This window comes from Octopus bimaculoides, chromosome 1, assembly GCF_046866305.1.
Source record: "Octopus bimaculoides isolate indiv1 chromosome 1, ASM4686630v1, whole genome shotgun sequence".
NCBI lineage: Eukaryota > Metazoa > Mollusca > Cephalopoda > Octopoda > Octopodidae > Octopus > Octopus bimaculoides.
The window spans coordinates 116070430-116085279 of NC_142928.1; the positions used below are offsets into that span (position 1 = coordinate 116070430).

General features: G+C 37.5%; 1 protein-coding gene across 2 annotated transcripts in view; it reads right to left on the bottom strand.

Annotated features, from left to right (window-relative positions):
- Positions 1–3713: 3713 nt before the first annotated feature.
- Positions 3714–14850, bottom strand: part of LOC106874943 (neo-calmodulin) — a 47096-nt gene continuing 35959 nt past the window's right edge. For both annotated transcript variants that reach the window (XM_089356434.1, XM_089356442.1), the window contains 4 exons: positions 10987–11130; positions 9809–9984; positions 7385–7448; positions 3714–3905 (listed from right to left, as the gene is read on the bottom strand). In XM_089356434.1, the coding sequence (XP_089212560.1) occupies positions 3856–3905; positions 7385–7448; positions 9809–9984; positions 10987–11130 (434 nt within the window). In that variant the 3' untranslated portion in view covers positions 3714–3855. The remainder of the gene's footprint in view (positions 3906–7384; positions 7449–9808; positions 9985–10986; positions 11131–14850) is intronic.

Consider the following 14850-nt stretch of genomic DNA (forward strand, 5'->3'; position numbering starts at 1 on the left):
CTAAATCTCGTTACTTTGTAACATTCAGCAGTTATTATATAACCTTGTATAGTTATGTAATAATGATTTGATTAAATAGCTGAAGACATGTAGAAAAACCCGAATTTAAATCATTAATCTCCAGTTCAACATTCTGTAGAATGAGTAATTTAGTACGGGGTTTCTATCCAGTATTCTATTCGGGGCCCTTAAGAAACCATTCAACCTGGTCAATGTAGTGTTAACATCTCTCTCTCTCTCTCTCTCTCTCTCTCTCTCTCTCTCTCTCTCTCTCTCTCTCTCTCTCTCTCTCAATGAAATCCTCAAACGATAAAATTCTTCAATAAATCACATGTCTTCAATACATCGCAAATCTATAGACACACTGCAAACACGGGATGGTCACAACAAGAAATACCAATCAATTTACTTTTGATCACTGTCATAGTTTTGACAGGAACGCCATGTTTTATTGTGGGTGTAGTCGTGGTGTTTGCTGCGTTTTATGATTATAGTAGTAAATCAGTTTTCTATTATTTGTGTTGTACGTGATGCAATTATAGAGCAACCAATCTTAGACTTGCTCTAGCATACATATGATACAAGATTAATCGATCAAACGGAACATTTATTCATTTTTCAATTGAAATCATGCTGACAATTATTTCGACCGCGTTCATTCTACGTGACATATATTTAGACATAATTTATTTCAAACATCTTTTAATCCATGACCCTGTTTCAATGTTGGACAAGTTGTCGCAAAAATAATTGCGGTTATGACTCTTTTAAACTCTGGAATGCAATTCAGAAATACAATTATGTTTAACTATGTTTTATAATAGAGATTTGTAAACGCATATATTTGCTGCTACGTTTAATTTTGCTGATTATTCTTCTTTGCTTTCGGCTGTTAAATTGAAGATGAAAACGAACAAAGTTTGAGCTACTTAATTGTTTAAATTCAAAATGGAAAACGAACCAGCGGAAACTGCACTGGGGACCGTCAAAAATCATATAACCCAAGAGGGTCGAAGCGAGGACCACAGCTTGATGAGGGGGTAAGTCTCGAACGAAATTCTACATTGAAAGCGACTAACTGTTGGCCATTATCGAAGCAGACTAACGCCAGACAATGTGAAAAGTTACACTGGAAAGTCGTTAGAAAATCTCTAGATATAGGTGCGAGATAAGCTGAGAGATATTTTAAAACTCTGCTTGGCTCCTCTTTTGCGCAACAAAAACATTGACTTGTGTGACGTGAAAGAGATTCTGCATGACAACAGACGACGTTTCTCGTAGTTGATGATTTGAGGTGATGTAACAAAGTATTTTCTCAAACCAAAAATGCATGGAAAGTCAGCAAGTCAACTGATCTTCTGTTTTTTATTATTATTTTATCTTATTTATTGTTTTTTTTATCATTTTATTTTATTTATTGTTTTTTTTTTAACCTGCTGCAAATATTTCAGGGAAGAAGAATTGTCAGGAAATTGGCAAAATACACCGAGAACCATGGTGTATAATTTGGTATATTGGTCATGCGAAAAAGATTAATTCTCTCCTAGGTAACGTCCGATAATCACTCACAAATGACTGAAGAAATTGAACGAGAAAATTACCTCATCCATCTTACTTCCCAGACTTCTTCATCGACTACAATTTTTTAAAGCATATTAGTACTGCAAAAAAACAAAGAGCAACTCAAACGCAGCAGCAGCAGTAGAAGTTATATACATATATATATACGAGGTGATATCAAAATGTCCTCAGACTAGTTCTATAGCGTGCCAACATATGGCCGCACACAGTTGCGTGCGCAGTGAGAGCTAGCATAGCAGTAACGGCACACACGTGTATGCTGTTTTTGCCATGGATAGGAAGTTGGAACAAAGAGCCAACGTGAAATTTTGCGTTAAACTTTGGAAGTGTGCTACAGATACATTGAGCAGCCTTCCGCAAGCTTACGGCGACGAGACAATTAGTCGTATGCAATGTCTTGTGTGACACGGGCGCTTCAAAAGCGAAAGAGCGTCCCTGAAAGACGATGACCGATTTAGAAGCCCTGCCACGAGCGTCACCTTCGGCAATGTGGAAAAAATTTATTAGCTTATGCATGACAATCAACGAGATTGATGATGTTGTTGGTTTGTCGCATGGACCCGTGCAGGCAATCCTAACGTGTGAATTGAATATGCTCCGTGTCTCTGCCAAGTTTGTACCCCGCCTGCGGATCACTGAGCAGAAAGAACATCGCGTCGAAGTCTGTCACGATCTCCGTCAGCGTATCGCTGATGATTCATCCCTTATGTTGTAGATCATCACCGGTGACGAGAACTGGGTCTACGGGTGCGACCCTGAGACGATGGAGCAGTCGTCACAATGGAAAAAACCTTCACCTCCACGACCGAAGAATGCATGATAGAGCTGCAGCTCAATTAAGAGCATGGTCACCGTTGTTTTCGGTATCCACGGTATTGTGGAACGAGAATTTATCCCCCATGGCCAGACCGTTAATCGAGAATTCTACTGCGACGTTTCGAAGCGTTTGAGGGAGGACATTCGCCGAAAGCGACTGAATCTGTGGGAGGAGTAAGCCGATTACATCGACCCCCAGCGCTCGATTGGCACTTATTTTATCGACCTCGAAAGGGTAAAAGGCAAAGTCGGCCTCGGTGGAATTTGAACTCAGAACGTAAAGACGGACGAAATGCCGCTAAGTATTTTGCCTGGCGTGCTAACGATTCTTCACGACGACAATGCATCCTGTCTCCGATCCCTTCTCGTGAGTTTCTCACCAAAAACAACATGGCATCGCTTCTGCATCCGCCTTATTCACCAGATTTAGCACCTGCGGACCTCTGAAGATAAACATGCAGCTCAAAGGTTACCGTTTTAACACTGTTGTCGAGATCCAGAGTGAATCGGATAAGATACTTGACTCGTTCACGGAAGACGACTTCCAGGCCAGATCCCAAAAGTGGCAGGAACACTGGGATCGGTGTATTGGCGCGCAAGGTAACTATTTCGAAGGAGATGTTAAGACTTAGGCAAATAAGTTATCTTTTGCTAGAGTAATTAATCCGGGAACTTTTCGATATATTTGTGTGCATATGTATGTATATCTTCATCAAACAGGCTATATGTGACCATATGTATGTAATATATTATGTAATATAGAAAATAATGTTGTTAACTTTCTTAAATGACAGTGGAACAAAGTATTTGATGTATTCATTTATTCAAGTTCCACTTCAGAAAAAGTGGAGCATTACATCAAATGATATTCTGTATTTAATTCCATACATCTGCATTTAGTGTCCAAATCTTGCCATTACCAATAAAATATGCACCCAAAATGACAATTTATGGCGTGTACCGAAGTGAAAATTAATTCCTTTCGTAAATTCCTCTTCTCTTTAAATGCATCTTCCTGTTTCAATGAGAAATCAAAATATTCTGTAGTAAGAAAAATGCATTGCCACCTATAGAGATTGCCATAGAGAGTTAAGCAAATGGTTTAAGTTGTTTATCGTTCTGAAGTAAAGTTCATATTTTATAATTCTTATATTAGTTGACAGCTAATTCCATATATATTCATATTCAAGGCTCCGATGAATCTACAGTATAAAGTGTTAGTCAGACACTCAGCTATGAGTCCACCGCATCTCATAGCAGAAACAGCTATAAGTTAATGAAGTTAAGAAGATAATCGTTTATTTCTTTAGAGAGAAAGAGAGAGAGAGAGAGAGAGAGAGAGAGAGAGAGAGAGAGAGAGAGAGAGAGAGAGAGAGAGAGACAGACAGACACAGATAATTAATTATCCTGTCAAGTCTCAGGTGTAAATTTTCAAAAGAATTCCGAACCAGCCTGCCGTTATGCATCTGATACTGAACTTTTATTTCCACTGAGAATAGATTTGAATTCTGTAATGAAGTAGAAAAGAAAGAAATGTCAAGATATTAATAAATAATCTTAAATAATGATTTTTAAAAATCACATGAAAATAGTTGACAAGTTTATAACAAAAAAAATAGTAAAATCTTTATAAAACGTTGCTTCTTTGACTCCTCTTCTTCATTTTCTCATCTATTCTCCCTTCTCCTTTCCTCTTATTCTCCCATTTTCGCCACGTTTTGAATCGCGTTGTTCACCGTGCGTATGAAGATATATAAGTATATACATGCTTCTAATGACTAATGTCCATTACATGCATACACACACACACACACATACACGGGCGCGCGCGCGCATGTAGGCCTATATTCTTTTACGTGTTTCAGTCATTTGACTGCGACCATGCTGGACACTGCCTTGAAGGGTTTTAGTCGAACAAATCGACCCCAGGACTTATATCTTAAGCCTAACACTTATTCTATAGGTCTCTTTTGCCTAACCCCTAAGTTATGGGGATGTAAATACACTAACACGGCTTCTCAAGTGGTGGTGGGGTACAAACCCTTTACATACATACATACATACATATATATATATATATATATATATATATATATATATATATATATATATATATATATATATATATATATATAAGGTGCGTGAGGTATTTGAGGACATACCTTTTTTGAGTCATTGCTGCATTTTTTGAAAACTCTGTATAATTTTTGTTTCAGAAAATAATAATGGCAGACCCTCAGCTTACTCAAGAAATGAAGAGGCATGCTGTTATTGTGGTTATAAAGGCTGAGCATAGCGATTTCGAAATATCTCGATTTTTTTCGTCTACAAAGTTTGTAAGGAGCTAGAGACTGAAGATGGAAACGTATCACCAGTATCAAAGCATAAAAAGCACTCTAAACACTCTGAAATTATCAGAATACTTGAATTTATCCAGCAAGTTCAACAGACCATTGATTACAATCCCAGAAAGTCCATGAGGTCAATTGCAAACGATTTCCATGTGTCAAAAGGAACAGTCAGAATTGTTGTCCGTGAAGACATCAGATATAAGTCTTCTATGATGAGGAACGGTCAGTTTGTCAGAAAAAGCAAAAGAAAATCACTACATCAAATCTAAAAGGTCCTTAAACAAACTGAAAAATACAGCAGAAGATGATTCGATTTGGTTTTTCTCGAACAAGAAAAACTTCGACTAGGACAGAAGAAATGACAAATGGTTATGTGCAAACCCTTCTGAAGTTCCAAGTGTTATGCATACAAAATTTCCTGTAACTGTCATGGTTTTAAGGGTTGTCAGCAATGAAAGACATGTGATGTCTCTTTATTTCTTTCCACAAAGCCTCAGAGTTAACTCCGTCGCCGACATTGAGGTCCTGGAAATAATTGTTAAGCTCTGGATAGACAGTATATGCAACTGAAAGCCATATGTGCTTCACTAAGATTGCACTATCACACATGGCTATAATAACACAGGCATGGATGGCTGAAAATTTTCATGATCATATAACCCCTAACATTTGGCCTCCTAATTCCCCAGATCTCGATCTATTGGAGTATTATATGTGGAGCATACACACACACGCGCGCGCACACACACACGCACGCACGCACACACATACGCGCGTGCGCACGCACACACACACACACACATATATATGCATATATGGGTACAGGACGTGAACAGCAGTAAACAAGACGAAAGACGAAAACAAATGAATTCAGTACACAAACAACGAGAGAAACAAATGGAAAACAGGACAAGTAACACAAAGAACGACCCTTCATAAGTTGTCGGCTGTCTACTTGTCATCTCGAGCATTCAGCGACAATTTGAGTCTTCGAAGACAGTTGCTCCCATAAATACCAAAATAAAATTTTGCATTTATGGAAGGTCAAAGTTGAGAACAAAAACAGGACAATGGAAACATACAAGGAAACCGAACGAAAACACACAAGGAAGACAGAGATTGAAGTTTTCCATTTGTTTTTCGCGTTGTTTGCGTATTGAACTCATCTGTTCTCGTATTTTATGTTGTTTACAGTTGGTAAAATATTGTACCCGTATATGCATATATAATTTATATTATATTTGATTGAACGCCACGCATCCATTTCCTAATAAGTTTATCTTAATCTTTTGATGCACCTTTACTCTGTACTGTTTTCTCCCTCGTTCTTTTCTCTACTTCACTTTTTTTCCACTTCACCGTTTTTTTATCTGTCTCTCTATCCCCTGTTTCTCTTTTTCTCTCTCTCGATGATCACACGTGACCATCGTCCATCTTTCTTTTTCTCGCGTTTTCATCTTTCTTTTCCTTCAGGACTGTCCTAAGGACTGGACGTCTTCTATCTCTCTCTTCTATCTTTTCTCTTTTCAAAGAAAATATTTCTGCAACTTTCGCTATTTTACTCTCGTTCTGGTCTAACGACCCTCCATGTTTGCTTTCGTTCGGTTTCCTTGTATGTCTCCATTGTCCTGTTTTTGTTCTCAACTTTGACCCTCCATAAATCCAAAATTTATTTTGGTACTTATGGGAGCAACTGTCTTTGAAGACTCATATTGTCGTTGAATGCTCGAAATGAGGAGTAGATAGACAGCCGACAACTAATGAAGGGTCGTTCTTTGTGTTATTTGTCCTGTTTTCCATTTGTTTCTCTCGTTGTTTGCGTATTGAACTCATTTGGTTTCGTATTTCATATTGTTTTCTGTATCCATATATGCATATATATTTACATATATACATATATGCATACATACAAACATACACACACACACACACACACACACACACACACACACACACACACACACACACACGCACACACACATTATTTATATAATTATTTGATTGAACGCCACGCATCCATTTCCAAGTAAGTTTATCTATCTCTCTCTCTCTCATATATATATATATATATAAAAAATAAGCAACACGGATTTCAAAGGTGATTGCAGTACGCACGTTTCATGCTACTCCATTTATTTAAGTAATGCGAGCATTACATTAAATGCAATATGTAGAGCAATCTTCAGCTGCAGGAAAATGCAGAAAATTACAGTAGAATAGACATATTATAATTGTGGCAACATTTCAAATCCAAGTGGGAGGAAGAATACATAAAAATCCATCTTGACATAGCCAAATATATATATATATATATATATATATATATATATATATATATATATATATATGCATACATACATACACACATAAATACATACATACATACATACATACATACATACATACATACATACATACATACATACACGTCCAACACCTTCTAATATTATTTCTGCGTTCCAAATTTCAGTTTAAAAACACAGGATGCTACTATTCGAAGAGATCGTTTTAATCTTGAGATTTATTATTATCAATAAAAACTAAATTAAACGTAATTAAGAAACATTTCCCGAAAATCTGGAAGAGCAGATTCGATAGTTCTTCGACGAGTGAAATTAATTCCACTCATTGCTTACCGTTATAGTCAACCTGACCGTCACCGTTTAAATCTGCTTCTTTTACCATTACTTCTACTTCGTCCTGAAAATGGATACAAATGTTAAAACTCAGCAAGAATTCAGTTATAACATTTGAAATAAAATTATTCATAATTAAATGCTAAGAAAATTTCATTAAATTACATTCTGTTACAGTAGTGGCTTGACATCTAAATATACTAACTATTTATACCTTTGGTATTTAGAAGACAGGTCAATCGGCCGGTAATTAACACACATACACACGTATATATATATATATATATATATATATATATATATATATATATATATATATATATATATATATATATATATATATATATATATATATATATATATATATATATATATATAGTGAGAATTTACAAAAAAAAAGACAAAAGACGAAGACGGGTCTGTAAACAACAAACAGGTGTATTATTTTAACGCTCAGGAAGTGAGAAAGTCTTTTACGTTTCGAGCCGACAGAAAGGAACACAGAAATAAATAGTGGGGGGGATAGAAAAAAGGTTTAGTGGCTAGAGATCTATCATGGCGAATGCCGGACAGAAGACTCACACAGGAGAGCTAGGAAGAAGGGGTGATAATAAAGTAGTGTATGTGAGAGCGTGTATGTGAGAGCGTGTATCTGCGTGTGACATTGACGTGAACGTGTTTGCATGTGTAGGTCTGTAGATGATGATGTAAGTGGTGGGAAGTGGTCAATGCTAGTGTGTGCGGAGTGGTGTGATGTGGTGTGGTGTGGTATGGTGATGTGTGGTGTGGTGGTATAGGGGTGTTTCAGTGTCGGAGAGGCGAGAGTGTGGAAAGCAAGGGTGGGTGTCTAAGGGATGGGGTGGGGTGGGATGGGATGTATAGGGATGGTGGGGCTGCAATGTGTATGGGTGGGGTAATATATATATATATATATATATATATATATATATATATATATATACATACATATGTACGTATGATTTTGTGTTCATGTCCGTCTGTGTGTGTGTGTGAGTGTACATATGAGTTGCAGTAAAACCGTACTAAAGACCAGGTATATTTTTGACCACATATAAAAATGATGAAAGTGAGGTTAACAGTTTTTGCATTTTTGTAATCGCTAATGTTTATCTTCCACTCTGTAATTGTCATGTGTGTGTGTGTGTGTGTGTGCGTGTGTGTGTGTGTGTGTGTGTGTGTGTGTGTGTGTGCATATAGCGTAAAAGGCGGTATTAATACCAAAAATTAAAACATACGGGAGGGGGAAACCAAAAGTAACCGGAAACGCTCTCTGTGGGTCAAACCCGTTGTTGTTCAGGTGTCTACCGCTAGAAGCCACATGATGCAACTCTCAGGAATCAGTCTGCCGACTTGTGTCGTCGAGCGAAGTCGTATTACCACATGGTGCGTCTTTGCTTTGCCGTGTTCCTCCCCTGTTCGTCGATTTTTGCGATGGCTGACAAGAAGGAGCAGCGTGCTTTCATGAAATTCTGCTTTCTGCTGTGGAAAAGCGATGGCTGAAACAAAATAAGACGCTGCCATGAACAAAATACAAGTCTACGAGTGATTTCCACGCTTTATTAATGGTCACTGTCGCTTGAAGACCAATCTCGTTCAGGGCGGCAGTCGACGAATTTTGAAAAGAGTTTTGAAAAGAGTTGCAGTAAAATTTGTTTCTTGCTTGTCACGGAAGATCAAAAGCAGTGACTACTGAATGCTTGTCGTGAACTGAAAGAACAGTTGGAAGTTGATCCGGACATTTTTCGAAGGTTATCGCTGATGATGAAATCTGGTACACCGGCATTTACAGATGTGGAAGAGGTGAAGGAAAAAACGACGGAGGCTTTAAAAGGCGTCACTTTGCAAGAGTTCCAGCACTGCTTCGAAGAGGGGAAAGCGCGCCTGGATCGATGCTTTGCTTCAAATGGGAAATACTTTGAAGGTGATAAATGTGTAAAACCAGGTGACTGAAATAATGTTGCAAATTTCCGGTTTCTTTTGGGTACCCCTCATACACCACTTAAAAGTGGATGCTGCGTTAGAACACACAAATATTGCGATATTTACCAAGAGCTTAAAACTCTTATATGGTTTTAACGTGCATAAAAGCACATCATAGTTATCGTCAGCAGCAGAAATTCACCACTACTTCCGCTGCCAGGACTACCAGATCACGTGATTTCGGTCTCTTTTGGCTTTATCAATGACCTGATATGCACACGCACGCACGCACGCACACACACACACACACACACACACACACACATACACATACACATTTGTATATGTACATGTGTTAGCGTATGTGTATGGGAGAGAGAACAAAGAAAGAGAAAGAAGAGCGTTCAAGTATTTTAGTGCACTTATTTTGAATTATAAATTGGTGCGAAAAACAAAGGAAACCTCTAAGATGATATAACTAACCTTAGTGATATGTTCACCTAGTCGTGACAGAACTTCAAATAGTTCCATAGCTGAAATGAAGCCATCCTTATTTTGGTCAAAAACGCAGAAAACCTCGTACAATTCTTTTTCAGGATCGATGTTCAGTTTTCTAGCAAATATATCCAGAAATTCACCGAAATCAATGTTTCCACTGTCTTGAAGTAGGAATCCACAAATGTTCCAAAGTAGAATTATGAAATGTATAAGAGATTAATGAAAACATTGATAAGAGATATGGAAACAGAACCAGAAAAAGAAAACAGCGGGGAAAATAACAAAGTACGTCAAATAGATAAGAAGTAAGAGTTTAAAAACAAAACAATATACTTATTGACAGCTATCAAGGAATGTTTTTTTTTTGTTTTTTTTTTTTTGAAAACATTAAAAAATAATAGAGATTTAGCTAATAAAATACGTCTTCTATGAGCCTACGCATAAAATATTTGTATGAATTTGTATGCGATTCGCCCCTAAATTAGAAAATTATGGAAAGACCATAACGCTGTGAGTGGTACTCCGCTAATCTTCAACAGCGTGTGAAAGGTTAGCGGAAGGTTAGAGAATGGTGTAAACTGCTGTTCGTGCAGGTAGGAAGAATTTGGTTATAATAGGAATTTATTGAAGATGTCCAGCCGCTATCTTTTGTCTTGCAGGGGGGGGGGGGGGATTCTGGTTAAACGTCATTGTTGAAAGTGGGGAAAAACTTAACAAAAGGTTTTTCTTCCTCAATGGTCTCCCAATCAACTTCTTGTGTCACTTGAAACAAAGGGTCAAAGGCGACAGTAGAGAAAGACATTTAGTAAATTTTACTAAATTTTGGTCTATTAAAAATAGCAACAAAATCTCTCTCAAATCACATCCCACAAACCATGTTAGATTATATAGTTCTAGATTTCTTGCACGAAAGAGGAAGACGGAATAGTCGCGGCTGGAAAGCTATTAGCAAAAGTTTGGATTTGGGCAAATACAGGATTAAACATCAGCGACAGTAAACAAAATACCGCCATAATAATTGTATTTCTTTCGTATTGGAACAATACTATTTTATAGCGGTAGTGTATTGTGTCTGGTTCATCTTTTATTGGCTTCAGAGGAATGAAAAGTTATGTAGAAAACAATGCAAGACTCGAAAGCAACACAAAGGAATTTTTACTTACGGTTCATATCGACGCTGTGAAGCAAGGCCCGTAACTCGTCTCTGGTGGGTCTTTGACCTAGTGACATCATTACCGTTCCAAGTTCATCTATACTGATCACACCATCTCCATTTCGATCAAAAAGTGAAAAACTGTCATAGAGCTCTGAAAAATATGAAAGTATTTTTTAATCAAGAAACTTTTCTTTTAGTGACATTATGAAAAGAATATGATGGAAACCATACAGAAACTTGTCATATATAAGTGTGTGTGTGTGCGTGTTTGAGTGTGTGAATGTGCGTGCGTGTGTGTTTCTGTTGTATAAGGTTAAAACTCTACAATACATGATAAGCATTCTTCTTGCTTCTGCAATTCTTTGTATCGTAACACACGCACGCACGAGCGTGCGCGCAAATACACATACATACATACATACATACATAAAGGAGCAATGCGTCCTTTACGACGATAAGGGGCCCAGCTGATACGATCAACGCAACAGCCTACTCGTGAAATTAACGTGCAAGTGGTTGAGCACTCCACAGACAAGTGTACCTATAACGTAGTTCTCTAGGAGATTCAGCGTGAAACAGAGGGTGACAAGGCTGGTCCATTGAAATACAGGTGCTACTCATTTTGCCAGCAGATTGGATTGGAGCAATGTGAAAATAAAGTTCTTGCTCAAGGACACAACGCGTCGCCGGGAATTGAACTTACGACCTCCGTTCGTCAGCCGAATATCCCAACCACTACGCCACGCGTCACATACATACATACATACATACATACATACATACATACATACATACATACATACATACACGCTGAACTATTGAGAAATCTGTATTTACTCTATCCAGATTACAACTTCATGTTTATACTTGTGATTATTGAGGCTCTAAGATATGTAACACACTGCCTAAATACCAATCTTGAGAAATTAGGCTTCTGAAAACCAGAAAGGAGAAAGCTAATTCGAAGACTACAGATCCAATCCATCATTGGAACTGCAAAAATCTGTTAAGCCTTCCAGAAGTTTATCATTTAAATATGTATGAGCAATGTCTAGATATGCAACTATATGCATGATAATACATACATAAAACAAAACATTCAAACCTGCGCACATACATACATACATACATACATACATACATACATACATATATACAAACAAAAATACCCTGTCGTTGATGTTGAAATTCCAATGAAGAGGCCTTGAATATAGGTTAGAAGCTGACTCTTACTCTATTGGTAAGAAATCTTGAAATAAAACAGAATAATGACATACATAAGGTTAGCTGGCGAGGTGGCAAAGGAGAAAGATTCATACAGCGCTATACAACGTCTATTAAAGATAATTTTAAATGTAGGGTAAATCATAGTTGTGTGTTTTCTACTAAATATCCAGTTTAACATCATTGTGAATAGTAAATCAAGTGGTTACATCACCGGTTTTTTTTTTTTTCTCTGTGCCCAGTAATTGGATCACTTAGCGGAGATTGCTTATATACTTTCTATCCGCAGAAAGATCAATAGCCTATAGATATTTATAGTATACACAAACTTGGATAGAATTCAATTGTCTAAACTGCACAGTGAAACAAGTACTGGCGATGTAATTAGGTAATTAATTAACAGTGCATTTTTCAGCGTTTGTTTAGGACAATTTGAAATGTAAAGCAAGGCTTAATTCGAGTTTTTAGCAAACTTAATGATTACACCTCAAACTTTTTCTCCCTGCGGACAGAAAAGCCCTGTCACATTAGTTTTATATTTTGTTAAACTCTCATCAATGACTATTTCCCTACCATCTCCCGCAAAGTATAGTACATTATAGCTGTATTGAATTTATATATTATGCGCAAACTGAGAGAAGTCTACCTCACGTTTCATAAGTGTGAATGGTGTTAACGATATCTTACATTGACTTAAGACATTGTTTGAAGAGGTGCAATTCAAGTCTAATGTTACTGTCGTATTTTACTGAGCAAATGTGAAGAATGTCAAAGCTTTATGGTAAGAACATAGTCAATTGAGTCTACTCCAATAAATAATTCCCAGTAATTTTATAGATACTGGTAGACTGTGGTATGATTTGAACTCAGAACTTAAAATGACGTAACTAAATACCTCAAGGCATTTTGACCACTGACCTACCGATTCTACCTCTTCAACACCCTCTAAATAATACTATTGACGATCGCTACGAAGTGGGCGAAGGGATACTTATTTTGGTTGACCCAATCGCCGAAGTTTGACGTAAGCTGCATAACTACAGACGGGAAATGTTCTATCTGATGCTTTGTAAATTCTAGCATCAATTTATCAAGTGCTTTATTTGCAAGTACAGAACCACCTTGCTTGGCGTAGCTAAATCAACAGAGGTGTCACCTCCTATGAACAGAATAAGCTCGCAGGAACACAAAAAGAAACCTGAGCTGCGCAAGTCCAGAGTCAACCTCTTGCCTTCATTCCCAGCAGACCACCAGTTCCCGACATGCAGCAGAACCTTCCGAGCACGCATCAGATGCTCGCGATCCATCTTCTCCCACGTCGACAACGACTGTTGAATATTATTATAAATGTTTTATTGTCTTCAGAAGAATGAAAAGTAAATTTGTACTTGGTGGAATTTTATTCAGCTCAGAACGAAAAGGAACATAACTAAATACCACAAAATATTGAAATGTTTATCATTCTACTCAGGCTGACACCCACTGCTTTCTACTTCTGACCAGGCTCCCGTGGTTTTATGGGTTTTTCCACGTGTAACCTTTCCTTTTTCGAAGCGCCTCCCCCTTTAGGAGTTCTACTTATTTATTTATCTATTTATTTATCTATTTATTTATTTTATCTTTCTCCGTTTTCTTCCTCTGTTTAGACGAACTTTCCTACCTTTTCGGACAAAACCTTCGTCCTCTCTTTGTCCTTATATGTTTTTAATTGATATTAGCCTTTGTGGCCAATTAAACGAATTAATTATTACTTAGCTACAACTACAAACACTACTAAGAATATTTTCATCGACCACAATTACAAACCATTGTTCCGCGTGGTCAGTGATTGTGTGTGTGCGTGTGCGGACTGCAGACAATAGAACCGATTCCAGTGTATTATTAATGTATATTTCATCTATTTTCACCGGTCGTTGTCTTCGTTAGGATGTGAACTCAAAACAGAAGAAAAGGAATTGATCTTTACCACTTCTTATCACTTGTTCAGATATCCTACAAAATTCAACGTTGCTGTTGTTTTTATTTGGTTGTTAATTACTTCTCCCCCAGACCATCAGTTCATAGAAAGAGAGGGAGTACAATGCTTAGTGTTTTCAACAGTCCTGTATCTTAATTAAGGTCAAAAATATAAATCTTTTCAGCTGCTACGCTCGAATAATTAGGTCACAGGACAACTTTGCTTTGTGCAATTCTAAGTACTTTGGGTCAGGAAAAAGTGAAGAAAGCATATCGGTATAAAATTTCTACATTTTAACTATTTGTGAAACGCCTCTTTCATTCTCCCCACCCTCCCTTTATCTTTCTCCCTCTCTCTTTCTTTTTCTCCCCCCCCCTCTCTCAAACAACTGTGTGCCATACTCTCTTCTATCTCACATTCTGATAAGAAATCATTTCTTTGACACTGATTTTTACATCCTTCCTGTGTGGTGGATGTTTGAAATAGTACGTCATATACAGGCGTCGATTTAATCTACACTGTTTCTTTCAAACACTACAAGCATGAGAAAATCAAATGGGGGTTTTGGTTAAGAAGCTTGCTTTCCAACCACGTGCTTTCGGGTTCAGCCCCACTATGACCTATATGCTCTCTCCCTCCGCACCTGCACCGTCGTTACCCGTCTCCCGTTTCCCCTCACCTACCACACCA